The following is a 12,801-nucleotide window of genomic DNA, read 5'->3' as shown; positions in this document are numbered from 1 at the left end:
TTTTTTTTTTTTTTTTTTTTTTTTTTTTTCCTTGTACTGGGGATTGAACTCTTAGCTTTGTGAGGCAGGCATGGTGCCACTGAACTAAATCCCTGGCCTTTGAAATTACACTCTTATGATTGAGCCAGTTGTTTAATTACAGTGGAAAAGAGAACTGTTCTGACTACTATCATTTTATTATTTATTGGCTTTCTAACTCTCCTGACTCAAGTAAATTTTCAGTTTCACCTCTGGGTTAAGACAAGTTCAAAGACTTTAAGTTGTCCTGTCTTTTTGCTCTCTGGTTTAAATAGTATTTTGAGCTTTGTTCTAGATGGCTAAAGACTGAACTGGGTTAGCAAGAAAAGCCATGTAATCTGTTTCTGAAAAGCTTTGTCATCAGAAGAATAGAATAATAATTCATGTAACTATGCTAAGGCAATAGTCTCATTTTTTTTTTGAAGAGTTGGCCTAAATTGTGATTTTATAAACTCAAGGAAGCTGAATTTTCTTTCCCTATTCCCACTCCAAATTTCAGATTGTAATCTTTATGTCAGTTCTAATAAAGTTATGTAAAATGTGGTAAGAATTAACCTGGGTCAGGAGACAATGGAAAGAGCAAACTCTAAGAAAACACATCCAAAATAAATAGTGGACGATGGTCACAGGTTGAGAATAGTCATTGCTCCCTAAAACTCCCTTTATATGTGTGCTTTGTGACTTACCTTCTGCTCTCTTTTCTGCACATTCACCCCAAGATAGCTCATGTTCTACCATAATATTCATAATACCACAACGGAAATTAACCCTAAGCTCTTACTATGTGCTAGCCACTCTGCTGGGAATTGTAGACAGTTTATCTCCTTTCATCTTCCTAATAACTTTCAGGCAGGTACCATTCTTCTCATTGTAAAGTAAAAGGGGGATAAAACAAGAGTTAGCAAGTTTAAATAATTTGCCTAAAGCCAAGGTTCAAAATCTAAGTTGTTAGAATTTAAAGCTCATTTTCTTGGCTGTGTGTGATGGTGCACACCTGTAATCCCGCTGCTAAGGAGACTGACCCAGGAGTATCCCAAGTTCCAGCTCAGCCTAAGTGACTTAGGCGGACTTTGCCTCCAAATCAAAACACTAGGGATGTAGCTCAGCCTGAAGGTGCTGTGTTCAATCCCCACCTTGGGGTGGGGTGTGCTTTTTTTTAACATTTGATAAGCTTTTAGACTTTTTCTTAGTTTCAGGTGGTATAATTATGTGCTTCTGAGTTAAATCTAGTAAATCTAGTTAAATCTGTCCTCTTTCATTGCAATTATATCACAAATGACCACTTAGGATATTGCTACAAGGTAAATAATCCTCATGACCTGATTATTTCCTGTAGTATGTGTAAGTACCTTTTTTTTTTTTAATTGGTACAATTTAGGTATACAGTACAGTTACATTCATCATTAGGATCTTGTAACTTTACATCACTTTCTTGGTTTTTATATTTTCCCCATTCCCCTAGCCTACCTTCACCCGCTCCACCCTTCACTATTTACAGACTTTGTTTCCATTTTTTTTCCTTTTCTCTTTTCTATTCCCTTTGTACCTTTCCCCTACCCCTCCCACTTTCCCTATACCTTTAGACCTTTTTTCCTGTTACACAATATCAGTTATACATTTTGACCCTTATTTACGCTTTTAGTTTATCATACTAGAGATACTATTCGGTATTTACACGTGTGTCCTATTAATTTAAGAGTATGACCTCAATGTGTATCCATTTAGCTATAAATATCTCTAGTTTCTCGTTCTTTATGGCTGAGTAGTACTCCATCTTATTAAATACACACACACACACACACACACACACACACACACACAAACACACATGTGTTTTATCCAGTCTCTGGTTGGTGGGCAGTTAGGCTATTTCCAAGCTTTAGCTATTACTGTGGTATGATTCTTTTAATTCTTTTGGGAAGATAGCCAGCAGGGGAATAGCCGGGTCAAATGGAACTTCTAGTCCTAGTTGTTTGAGGTATCTCATATTGATTTCTACAGTGGTTACACCAGTCTGCACTCCCACCAACAATGGAGAAGGATTCCTTTCTCCCTACACCCCCACCAACATTCGTTATTAGTTGACTTCTTGATAGCAGCCCTTCTTTGTGGGGTGAGGTGGAATCTCATTGTTGTTTTTATCTGCATCTTTCGAATGACCAGTGATGTGGAAGATTTTTTCATATGTTTATTTGCTGCTTTTACTTCTTTGAGAAATATGTTCATTTCAGATGCCCATTTTTGAAATGGGTTTTTAAATTTGGGGGTCTAATTTTTTTACTTCTTTATATATTCTGGATAGTAGATCTGTGTCTGATGAACAGCTGGTAAAAATTTTTTCCCACATTGTAGGTTGTCTCTTAGCTCTGTTGGTGGTTTCTCTTGCAGTATAGAAACTTTTTAGAAAGATGAGATCCCAGTTGTTGATTCTTTGTGCTAGTTCCATGCTACTGAGGATTTGTGCATAAAGTCTTCTATGCCAATGTCTTCGAGAGTTCTACCTATCTTCCAACAAGTTTAGTGTTTCAGTTTTAATATTTAGATCTTTAATCCACTTGGATTTTAGTTTAGTGCATGGTGAAAGATAGGGATTGTAAGTAACTTATTCTGAGTAATTCATAAACAACAGAAATGCAATGGCCTATGGTTCTGGACAGTGGGCTGACCAAGATCAGAACATCGATAAATTCCATTTGTGGGGCTAGGGATTTAGCTCAGCGGTTCCATTGCCTGCCTCTTAAGCACAAGGTCCCGAGTTCGATCTCTGGCACCAAAAAAAAAAAAAAAAAAAAAAAAAAAATGTGTGTGGAAAGAGCTCACTCTCTCACCAGATGGTACTTTCTTGCTATATCCTTTCTTGGTGAAAGGAATAAAGCTCCCTGGCACCCCTTGTATAAGAGTGTTAATTGCATTCATGAGCCCTCCACTGCCATAACAGAAACACTTCATAAAGACTCCATCCTTAGTACTATCACACTGGAGAAAATGCCAATTTATTAATCTAGGCAGTACACCAACATTCAGACCATAGCATTTCATATTAGGCACTGCTATTTTAGGTGTTCATACATATTGTCAGACCCCCACCCAGGAAGAAGAAAAAAAACTTCCTGGGCAACACAGTTACACATTCTATAATGCTCAAAGCATAACAGGAGGCCAAGGCCTGGGGATCGAGATAAACAGCCCACCCCACAAAGCAACACCTGTGGGTCCAGATACCCCTGGAGACCACCAGACTTCCTGTACTCTAAGACATAAATTTCCTATTCCTCCTGGTACTATCCCTCTCCTACCCAAACTCACCTATAAAGTTCCCAAGCCCTCAGCATTAACAGCTTTGTTACCCTTGGCTGGGTGCAAACCCAGTTTGAAAATAAAACTGCACTTGTTGCTTCATTTTTGCCTGCTCTGTTGGTCTTGGTCATGCCTCGGTTTACCCTAGCACATACTTTTTTCCCTTAGGACTTTTGCATAGCTGTTATTACATTTGCTGAAATAATCTGAAAATATCAGCAACAGTTTTTGCAAATGATCTGACCACAAAAGAACAATTTTGCCATTAATTCCTTGGCCACTGTTCTCTTTTTCAGATTGTGTCCTCCCATGCAGTCTGAATTGGCTGCTCCGGGTCTGAGTCCTAGGAATTCTTTTTTCCATTTTATTTTGTCCTTTTCCCTTTCCTAGATCCCATATTTTTCTTTTTCTTATTTTTCTCCCTTGTTCCTTTAAAAGCAAATCTTTTAGTCTTTTTCCAGGGAAGTGTGTATAGACATTTGCATGTCCAGAATATGTCAATTTTATGTCCTTATCCTACATAACCATTTCTTCATTAGAAATCATTTCTCTTCAGAATTTGGAAAGCAGTTCTTCCCAGCCTTTTGGAATTCAGTGTGCTACTGAAAGATCAGTGGCTGCCTTCTTTCTTTCCTTTGTGTGACCTGCTCCAGTTTTTTTTTTTTTTTTTTTTTTTTTTTTTACTTTAAGGATCTTCTTTGTATCCTTATTTACCGGAAGTTTCATTGTTGTGCCTTGACTGTGGAAAATGAAGTAGAGAGAGCTCCTGGGTAGCAGAAACACCAAGGAAGGAAGGATAAAGTCTTAGCCAAATAAATTTCAGAGCCTTTCTCAAAATCTGGCCCATAATTCTGAATGAGTTTGTTTGCTTGATTGTATTGTATTTTGTTTTGTAAAATGTAAATGACTTCCAAATATATTATCCACATTTTTTACTGAATTTGAGGGTACATGTCCAAAAGAAAACTCATTCTCTTCTCCAAGCTTTATCTACCGCCAATATCAGTATTATTTATATTTTTTCCATATTTTCTTTTCTACTAGCATCAGCTCCAGAGACCTCAGACATATTCTTAGTAGGTCCACCATCTTCCTATCTTCATATCCTGTTGATTCTGCTTAGAAATCTTACCATTAACTTTCCCTTCATTTCCTTTGACACTGCAATTTTTTAATTGCATTTACAAATTAAACAAGGTGATATGTTATTCACATATAGTAAAGATTTGACTATTGCAGTTAGTCTATTTATTTTAAAAGTTTTTACAGCAGGAAAGAGGGGATATAAATGTTTTGAATATAAATTGACTTGTTAAAGAAATAAAATTCTATGATGAATTTTTATTTCTCCAGTTTGAAAAAGAATAATGTTAACATGTATCATTTAAACACTTTAATTTATCCCATTTTTTTGTTTTTATTTGTATCTTTTGTATTGCACCAACTCTTTTTTTCTGCCAGAAATTTTCCTCCCTCCCCAGTCTGCCAGGACAAGCTCCTGCTTATTCTTTCAATCATCATTCACCACGAAGCATTACATCCCCAGCAACATCAGCGATACATCCCTCTTGTGCTATCACACAGTTATGCTTCTAAAGGACGAAGAGATATCTAACTAACTCTTAGGCCTAGGTATCTTTATTGCCTAGTACTGTCCTGGAAGACTGTACCATGTATCAAGTAAACTTGTGTTGATAAAAGTACTCTTTTAACATTATAACATTTCCACTTTCCGTATTCATTTTATTTTGAGTCTATTTGTATTTCAGAGTTACCCTTAGAAATAGCATAAGCAAATATACTATGAAAGACTTAATTTGAAATCTGTCTAAAATGGTGCTTGATAATTTAATAAGCAGATATTTCATAAACTTCCTATATTCACTATGAAGTTCTTCACAAATTTATTTACCTATACTTTTAAATCACTTAGCAATTTAGCAAGTACTTTTATTTCTATTCTCATTTGAGTCTTTCATTGACCCTAGACATATATTATCTCTATGGCTCATGCCAGGAATGAATATGTAAATAGTCCAGTTTCACACAGGCAGTTGAGAGCGCAGGTTAGAAATCAGGTTCATTGTTATTTCCATATGTTTATGGGAGTGAAGGTCAAGACAAGCCATCAACTCTAGAGGACCAGAGCAGAGATATAGAATGTCCATGGTGGAGAGTGATGGACAGAAGATAGAATATCAGTGGAGAATCACAGGAGGTTACCTTTAGCTGAAGAGTAGCTTGTAAAGAAAAACGTAAGATTAGAAAAGCAACTGGAATCATGGGGAACGGGAAATGAAACAGTTGGGACTTTATACTGTGAGAAATTACAAATATTGAAACTTTGTAACTGAGGGAGTTGAAGATTATAATTCTGCTTTAGGAGTCATCCATAACATATAGGATACATTAGAATTAGGGAAAAATTTAGCAGCAACATGATTGTCTAGGTAACACACAGTATTCTACGTGAAAAAATACTTCCATTCTGTAGCACCAGTGCATAGTTGGAAAAGGACCAGAACAATTTGGGAGATACTGAGCAATTTCAGTCAACAAAATTTAGAAGCTAAAGAGATATATGTTCCAAGGGAAAAAGAAGTAGCAAAGCAGTGTCCTTTACAGTGATGACAGGAATTACCCAACACTTTCCTGGCCCCCTGTCCATCTCTGACCTTTAGTCTCCTGCATGCTCAGTCTTTCCAGCTGACCATTTTACCGCTTTGTTTGTTAATTTAGTCATCACATTTGTTTACTGTACACCTCCTATGTAATAAGCACATTTTAAAGTATGAAAGATAAATACAATATATAATTCCTGTCCACAGTGAGCTCATACTCTAGTGGTAGAAGCAGTCAAGTAATCAGTATAATACTGTAAAAGATTTATTGCTATATGTACTAATAGCACTGTAACATAGAAGGCACCAGTTCAGCCCATATTGGTCAAGAGAGGATTCACAAGTTTGCCTTGAAGGAAAGATAAGAGCTACCTCAGTGAAGGAAGTGGGAAAGATTTTATACAGAGAGAGCAGCATGCTCAAAGGCATGAAGTACAAAACATGGGACTGTGAGTAAGTTGCTTAATGAGTCTAAATATTCCAGTATTTATCCCCTGAGAACAAGGAAACTATTCTTTGTAGCCATAATATGCTGATAATTTAAATTGATACAATTACTTATCTAATATCCAGTCCATATTCAAATTTCCACATAATGTCATTTATAACTTTTTATACAATCCAGGAGCTCATCAAAGACTGCTATATTTAGATATCATATCCCTTCAGTCTCCTGTAATCTAGAATAATTTCCTAATATTTTCTTTCCCTTCCTTTTTGCTATACCTTTCTCAGTCTTACCTGATAGTCATGATTTTTACCACTTGTCAGTGTCACCAAAGACCCCTTTCTTTTGATTTATAAGAACTAATCAAAAAATATATTGTATGTTTAAATAAAAATTTATTATACTGCTATTAATTTCCCTCAGAATACTCCTTCAGTTGGAATACCTTTATCCTATCATCCTTGCCATTTCCTGGAGCAGTTTTGGAAGTCCTCTTTTGAGTGGCTTTGGGAGGAGAGAAACAAATGCACTGAGGGCTGTCAAATGCCATCCAAAGGAAAAGCAGGCTCCTGAAAACATTTTGGTGGTCTTCATTCCCCTGACTCATCAGATCTGGTACCGTGCAACTTTAGGCTCTTCCCAAAGTTTAAATGACTATGAGAAGGAAACATTTTGAATTGATGACTTTGCAGCAACCACACAGAGCTACTAAAGATACGTAAAAGAACTTGGAGGATGGCTTCAGAAAGTGGAAAGAGTGATGGGGCTGAGTGTGTTAGAAGCTAGGGGGAACATTTTGAAGGGAATTAATAGTAATTTGCCTTTACTATGATAAATGTTTGAAATTTAAATATTCACTCCCGATATGTTTGTATTTTTATTACTCCCCCATATATATGTTTTATCACATTTGGAGGCAGGTTAGATATTTCTGTGCAGTATTATAGAGGTTATGTTGTTTATCATTTCAGGAGGCAGTTAATGGCAATGCATCCTATCATGGTTATGTCAAATTTGATTATTTGGGTAAAGTAGTATCTACCACATTTTTCTATATCCTATTTCCTCATAGCCTTACACACAACACTTTTTGCAACCATCAGTGATTCCTGCGTATTTCTTACTATGAATTGTAATCTGAATTGTTTATATCCCTCATCTTTGACATCTTCTAGTTGACACCCCTTTGTAAATAATACTCTACTTTCCTCCTTTTTTTTAATTTTATTAAATTATTTTGGTACCAGGTACTGAACTCAGAACCTTGCGCTTCTGAGGGAGGCAGCAGAACCACTGAGCTAAATCCCCAGCCCCTATTTTTATGTTTTTTAATGTTAGTGTAGATACAAAATTCTTCCTCTCCCAATGTGCAATAATCCATTTTCATAATTATTTACTTGAAGCTCTAGTAGAACTAAGTTTAGCCAAACCAACCCTTTAATCTGTCCTTTTGGCATATCCTGTTTTGGGGGGAGGGTTGTTGTTGTTGTTATTATTGTTTTCAGTACTTTTTTCGTCCCCTATGTTCCTGACTCAGTTCGTACTTCCCTGGCCTCAGATCTAGAATGGCTATTTCTCTGTCTGGTTTCTTTAATTGAGTACTGGTATTTAGAAGCCAAGATGTGAAGGACAGTGTGCTAACTGATGCAGTAGCATCATTGTTTCTGAACTCTTTTGGTCCACAAAGCTGGGGAAAGTATTTTTTCTAAAACCTTGAGCCTAAATTGCTTCCTGTAAACGCAGTCCAGTACTTCAGGGTTCTTCCTTTTTTCATCCTATTCCAGATTTGTATTTCCTTTCCTGCAGTTAGCATTACTTTTGCTAACAACAATAACCATACATTTACCTTGCTTAATCTTATACTATACACCTCGAGGTTTTTCAGAATTATTATGCAACACCTTTACCAACAACAAATTTACTAAGGTGAAGGTTCAGATTTTCTTTTTAGCTTTTTTTTCTATTAATATGCCGTTGAAAACGTTTAAAAGTTTCTTGGATTATTTTTTTCTTCTTTAATAGCTAATTCTATCAGTATGATAACATGTTCATTTCTGTTTAATTTCAACTTGAAGGTTTTTTTATAGTTTCACACTTTTGTAAGTATGTGAGGTTACCTTTAATTTTAGATTTTTAAATATTTTACTAATGAAATGTACTCATAACCTTAAAATACTTGGCATTATCTGCAGTTTTTTTCAGGAAAAACTCACTTGTTTGATTATGAGTTTTCAAAGATAGGTAGTTACTTATTAAACTGTCTGAAATATTTAGTGTATGTTAATTAAAAATAGTCAACAAGCCAATTTAGAATGAAATGCATGTGTAAATTAACAGCCTTGAAATACTGTTTCTTACCCACCTCTTTTGATAACACCTACAAAGTTTAGTACTTTTCTAAAAATATGAAACAGAACCAGATGGAAAAGTGGCTGATACATATTTATATTTATGTTTGTAAACTGTAAATGAGTGTGCTATTTGTACTGTACTGCATTTACTTGTCAGCTATTCTCTATAAAGGGAATGTGTTTCAAAAAGGAATACAAAGTCAGAAGAAAACAATTCTGTATTATTTCAGATGTAATGTTATTCAAGCCATGCAGTTTCATAGAGAATGCCTGCAAATAACCTCTCTTAGAGGGACAAAAAAGCCCTTAATGTTTCCTTGAATTAGGATTAGGCCAACAGCTTCTTTGAAGCATTTTCTCCTCCTTCTTTTGAATAATATTAAGCACTGATAACTATATGTGGGAAATTATATAATCTGTTATTTGTAGACAGAATTGGTTCTATACCTACATCCTTTCTTAATTATCTACAGATCACTTAATCATAGTCTTTTAGATTTTGAATACTTATTTTTTATAGATGATAAACATTACACAGTCTATATAAATTTGCAGTGACTGCTGTGTCATTCGAGACAGAACAATTCTGTGATATAAAAAAATCATTAGAATGTTCGAAAAATTAGCATGGAAATGTAATTTTATGTGATAAGTTCACACAGCAGAATTTCAATAACAACAACCCAAACGCTGTCCTACACTTGGTCAGTTTTAGAACAGAGACAGATACCTTAAAAAACAACATGCTTTTACCAGGAAAATATGATTTATTATATCCCAAGACACAGATATGAGTAGATCACATTCAGTTTAAACTTATTGTGCCTTTGCACTATAAAAGCAGTGCTCTGAAGTGAATCAGTATAACTCTGTCTTCCATGGTAGACAATAACACAAACAGTAATGAGACAGATTTCATTAAAAGTTAGCTGATTTATGAGAAGTTCAAGCATTTAAAATTTTCAAACTGCTGGCATAGTCCTGGCATCTGGTCTTTCCCCTCTGTACCATCACCAGTTTCTGTCTGTGCTTTGACATTTCTTTGGTAACCTCCAGGGCTGATGGAATTCCCTGCATCTCTTTTCACAGAGGGCGATGAGACAGGGGTGATGGATAGTCTGCTGGAGGCCTTGCAGTCGGGGGCTGCCTTCCGCGACAGAAGAAAAAGGACACCGAAGCCAAAAGGTGAACCACAGTACTTGTTTCATGTTTTACTTTCTACGGAACTACCACAGAGGGCTTTTTTTCTCCTAATTCTTTTAAAGTCTTGTGTCAAGAATGCAGTGCTGTGGGCAACAACTGTTCAGAAGTTTCATAAGTTTGCTTAATCTTTTGCACTGACAAATGTCAGAGAGATAGTCATTCCAGTTGGCTGATGTCAGTAGCACATTAACAAATCAATGCACTGAACCTAGAAAATCCTGATTACTATGACAAGTCTCATCTAAAGAACCATATGTACCTTGTCCCAGTGGAGTTTACAGTACCATAATTAAATGGGAAGTAAAAGTCATAACATTACCACTTCAAGTATTTCAGGGTAGTGAAGCATTCCTTTGCCTTCAGAAACACTTAACCTTGGAGAAAGCACTTCTAGTACTGTCATACTTCTTGAGATGAACAGATCTCTATATTAAATTTCTTTTGTATTTTTTTTAACAGATATTCAGCAAAGTCTCAGTCCAATGTCTCAGAGGCCTGTTCTGAAAGTTTGTAACCATGGTAATAAACCTTATACATAAATTTCATGTTCTTCTCATTCTACTTTTATCCTGTTGTTCTGTGACTTTAGAAGGCTCTTGTGAAATTCTCAAGTTTCAGTATAACTAAGTACAAATGTGTTGATGTGCATATTTTTTATGAGACTGCGTACTCACGTTTTCCATTCTTACATCATTGCCTTGAGGTTGCTTCTTGGGTTTTTCTTTCCAGATCTTGGGTGAATAGGTGCTTTATTATCATGATGATTCGCAGTTATGGTCACACATTTCCAGTCACTCTTGTCCAGTACACCTTTTCAAAGCACTTCGCTCTCATTAATGCCATTTGAAAATAGTGTATTTTCTAAATGTCAAGATGTAATTTGAAGCAATTTACTGTAGCATTTTTGCCAATAGAGTTAGAAATATTTTCACTTGTATTTCAACCAAATCATAAATGCAGATGAAATCCCTGTGGTATTATTGTGGAAGGACATGGTACAATTTCTGAAAAGAAGGTGAATTAACTTCATCTCTGATGTTTGTATAAGACTGACTGCTTTCAAAACTCTTTTCCTAATCTGACATATTTACCTGCGTGGAACCCTGTTCCTATGTTCAAGGAACCACTAGTGTTTGAGTTCTTCTTACCTTCGCGTGAGTGCTATGATTCAGAGTGAGTGTGTTGTAAATGTGTGCGTATTTGTAAATGGAAAAGTAATTGACAGATTTCATTCAGAGGTTTTTTTGGACATTAATGAGTTAATCTCTGTAAGTATTCCTGTGTGATGGAAAAGGAAAGTTTTACCACATTTCCAGGTAACCTAAAATAATGAGGTAAATGGAAGAAAAGGACTAAAGGTGTAGGGGAAATGGGAAGGGTAGGGGAAAGGAAAGATGGGAAAAGAAAAAATACGAGAAAAGGAAAAAATGGAAACAAAGTCTTTGAAATAGGGAAGGGTGGAGGGGGTGAAGGGAGAGCAGGGGTATGGGGAAAAAATAAAACCCAAGGTAAGTCATGTAGAGCTACAAGATCCCAATGATGAATGTAACTGTACTGTATACCTAAAATGTACCTTTAAGCTTAATTTAAAAAACAAAAGAATTGGAGGAAAGCAGGAAGTTCATTTTAAATAAGTAATTCTTGATTTTAGGTTTATGATTTTGAACCATTTAACATACTAAATTATGGCAAAAATTATAGAAGATAGCACTATCCTGGACCTTAGAGATTATTTTGCTTAGTAGACAAATAAACAGAAAACTAGAGGGGCTAAAAACTTCCCAAGAGTTCAGAGGTAGTGACACAGCTGTGACAATAACACAATTCTCTAATTCCTACTGTACGTCTCTTTTTATTACATATTGATACTTCCATTATTTTTATCATTGATAAGAGAAACAACTCACCCCTCACTATAAGACATGAAAGAACAATGATTATACATTAAATAATTGAGATATAATGATTATATAATACTTAGGATGCTCTTAAAATAAATGTTTTAGCGATTATGCAGGGGAAGTTTATTTAAAGTACTTTTTTGTACACCAGCCTTAAGGAACCAATAGTACTCCTATGACAATGTTAGAAAAATGTCTGTGATATAATAGCTGTGTTCTAATCACTTATAAATTATGCTATATCTTTCATTGTATAAAAAAGATAAACATTGCATTTCTGTTAAGCTAATATATATACTATGTTAGAATCTAAGGCTATTTTTATAGTAAAGCCAGTAGGCTTTGTGGCAAGTGAACGATTTTTCACAATGATCAGTTTCTCTTTTCCAATTTAAATGTAATAAATGAAAATATTTTTAGAAATTCTTTTCCATTTATTTTGTTGTGTTTCTCTTTTACATTTGTAACCAAGTAGAAAGAAATCCAAGTGATGAAATTTATCTTTAGGAATTAGCTATATATTTATTAGTCTAGGTGTTATGAAAACTGTATGATTTGGTTAAGGAAAATATCTATTGCAAAAAGGGTCATGATTATTTATAGAATATGATGATATTTCAGAGATCACTTCATAATCTATTTCTAAACATGACTTTGCTTTCAGTAAAAACACTAACCCTATACTGAACTGTGCAATTATTATATAACATCAAATCTATTTTACTTTTTAGTTTGCCTCCATATACTTAAAGTGAATGTCTCACATTTATATTATCTAGAAGTACATTTATTGATACTAATCTCATAATCTATTTGTAAGATTTGTAAGACTGTAATTATTTTAAATTATATCTCCTAATTTACATAAGTAAAATAATAATATTATTAACAGGATTAATAATAAGCTAATTTTTCCTGAGCTCTTTGGCTTACTGAATGCCAAGCGCTATGCTGAATATTTT

The 12,801-nt window shown here is 35.0% G+C and overlaps 1 protein-coding gene across 1 annotated transcript in view; it reads left to right on the top strand.

Annotated features, from left to right (window-relative positions):
* Positions 1-12,801, top strand: part of Diaph3 (diaphanous related formin 3) — a 479,227-nt gene that overhangs the window by 362,335 nt on the left and 104,091 nt on the right. Inside the window, exons 26-27 of the mRNA XM_010636939.2 lie at positions 9,825-9,920; positions 10,398-10,457. Of these exons, the coding sequence (XP_010635241.1) occupies positions 9,825-9,920; positions 10,398-10,457 (156 nt within the window). The remainder of the gene's footprint in view (positions 1-9,824; positions 9,921-10,397; positions 10,458-12,801) is intronic.

The sequence above is a fragment of the Fukomys damarensis genome, unplaced genomic scaffold (genome assembly GCF_012274545.1).
Source record: "Fukomys damarensis isolate Sample0158 unplaced genomic scaffold, DMR_v1.0_HiC HiC_scaffold_38, whole genome shotgun sequence".
Taxonomy (NCBI): Eukaryota; Metazoa; Chordata; class Mammalia; order Rodentia; family Bathyergidae; genus Fukomys; species Fukomys damarensis.
This window is presented reverse-complemented; position numbering and strand designations above follow the sequence as displayed.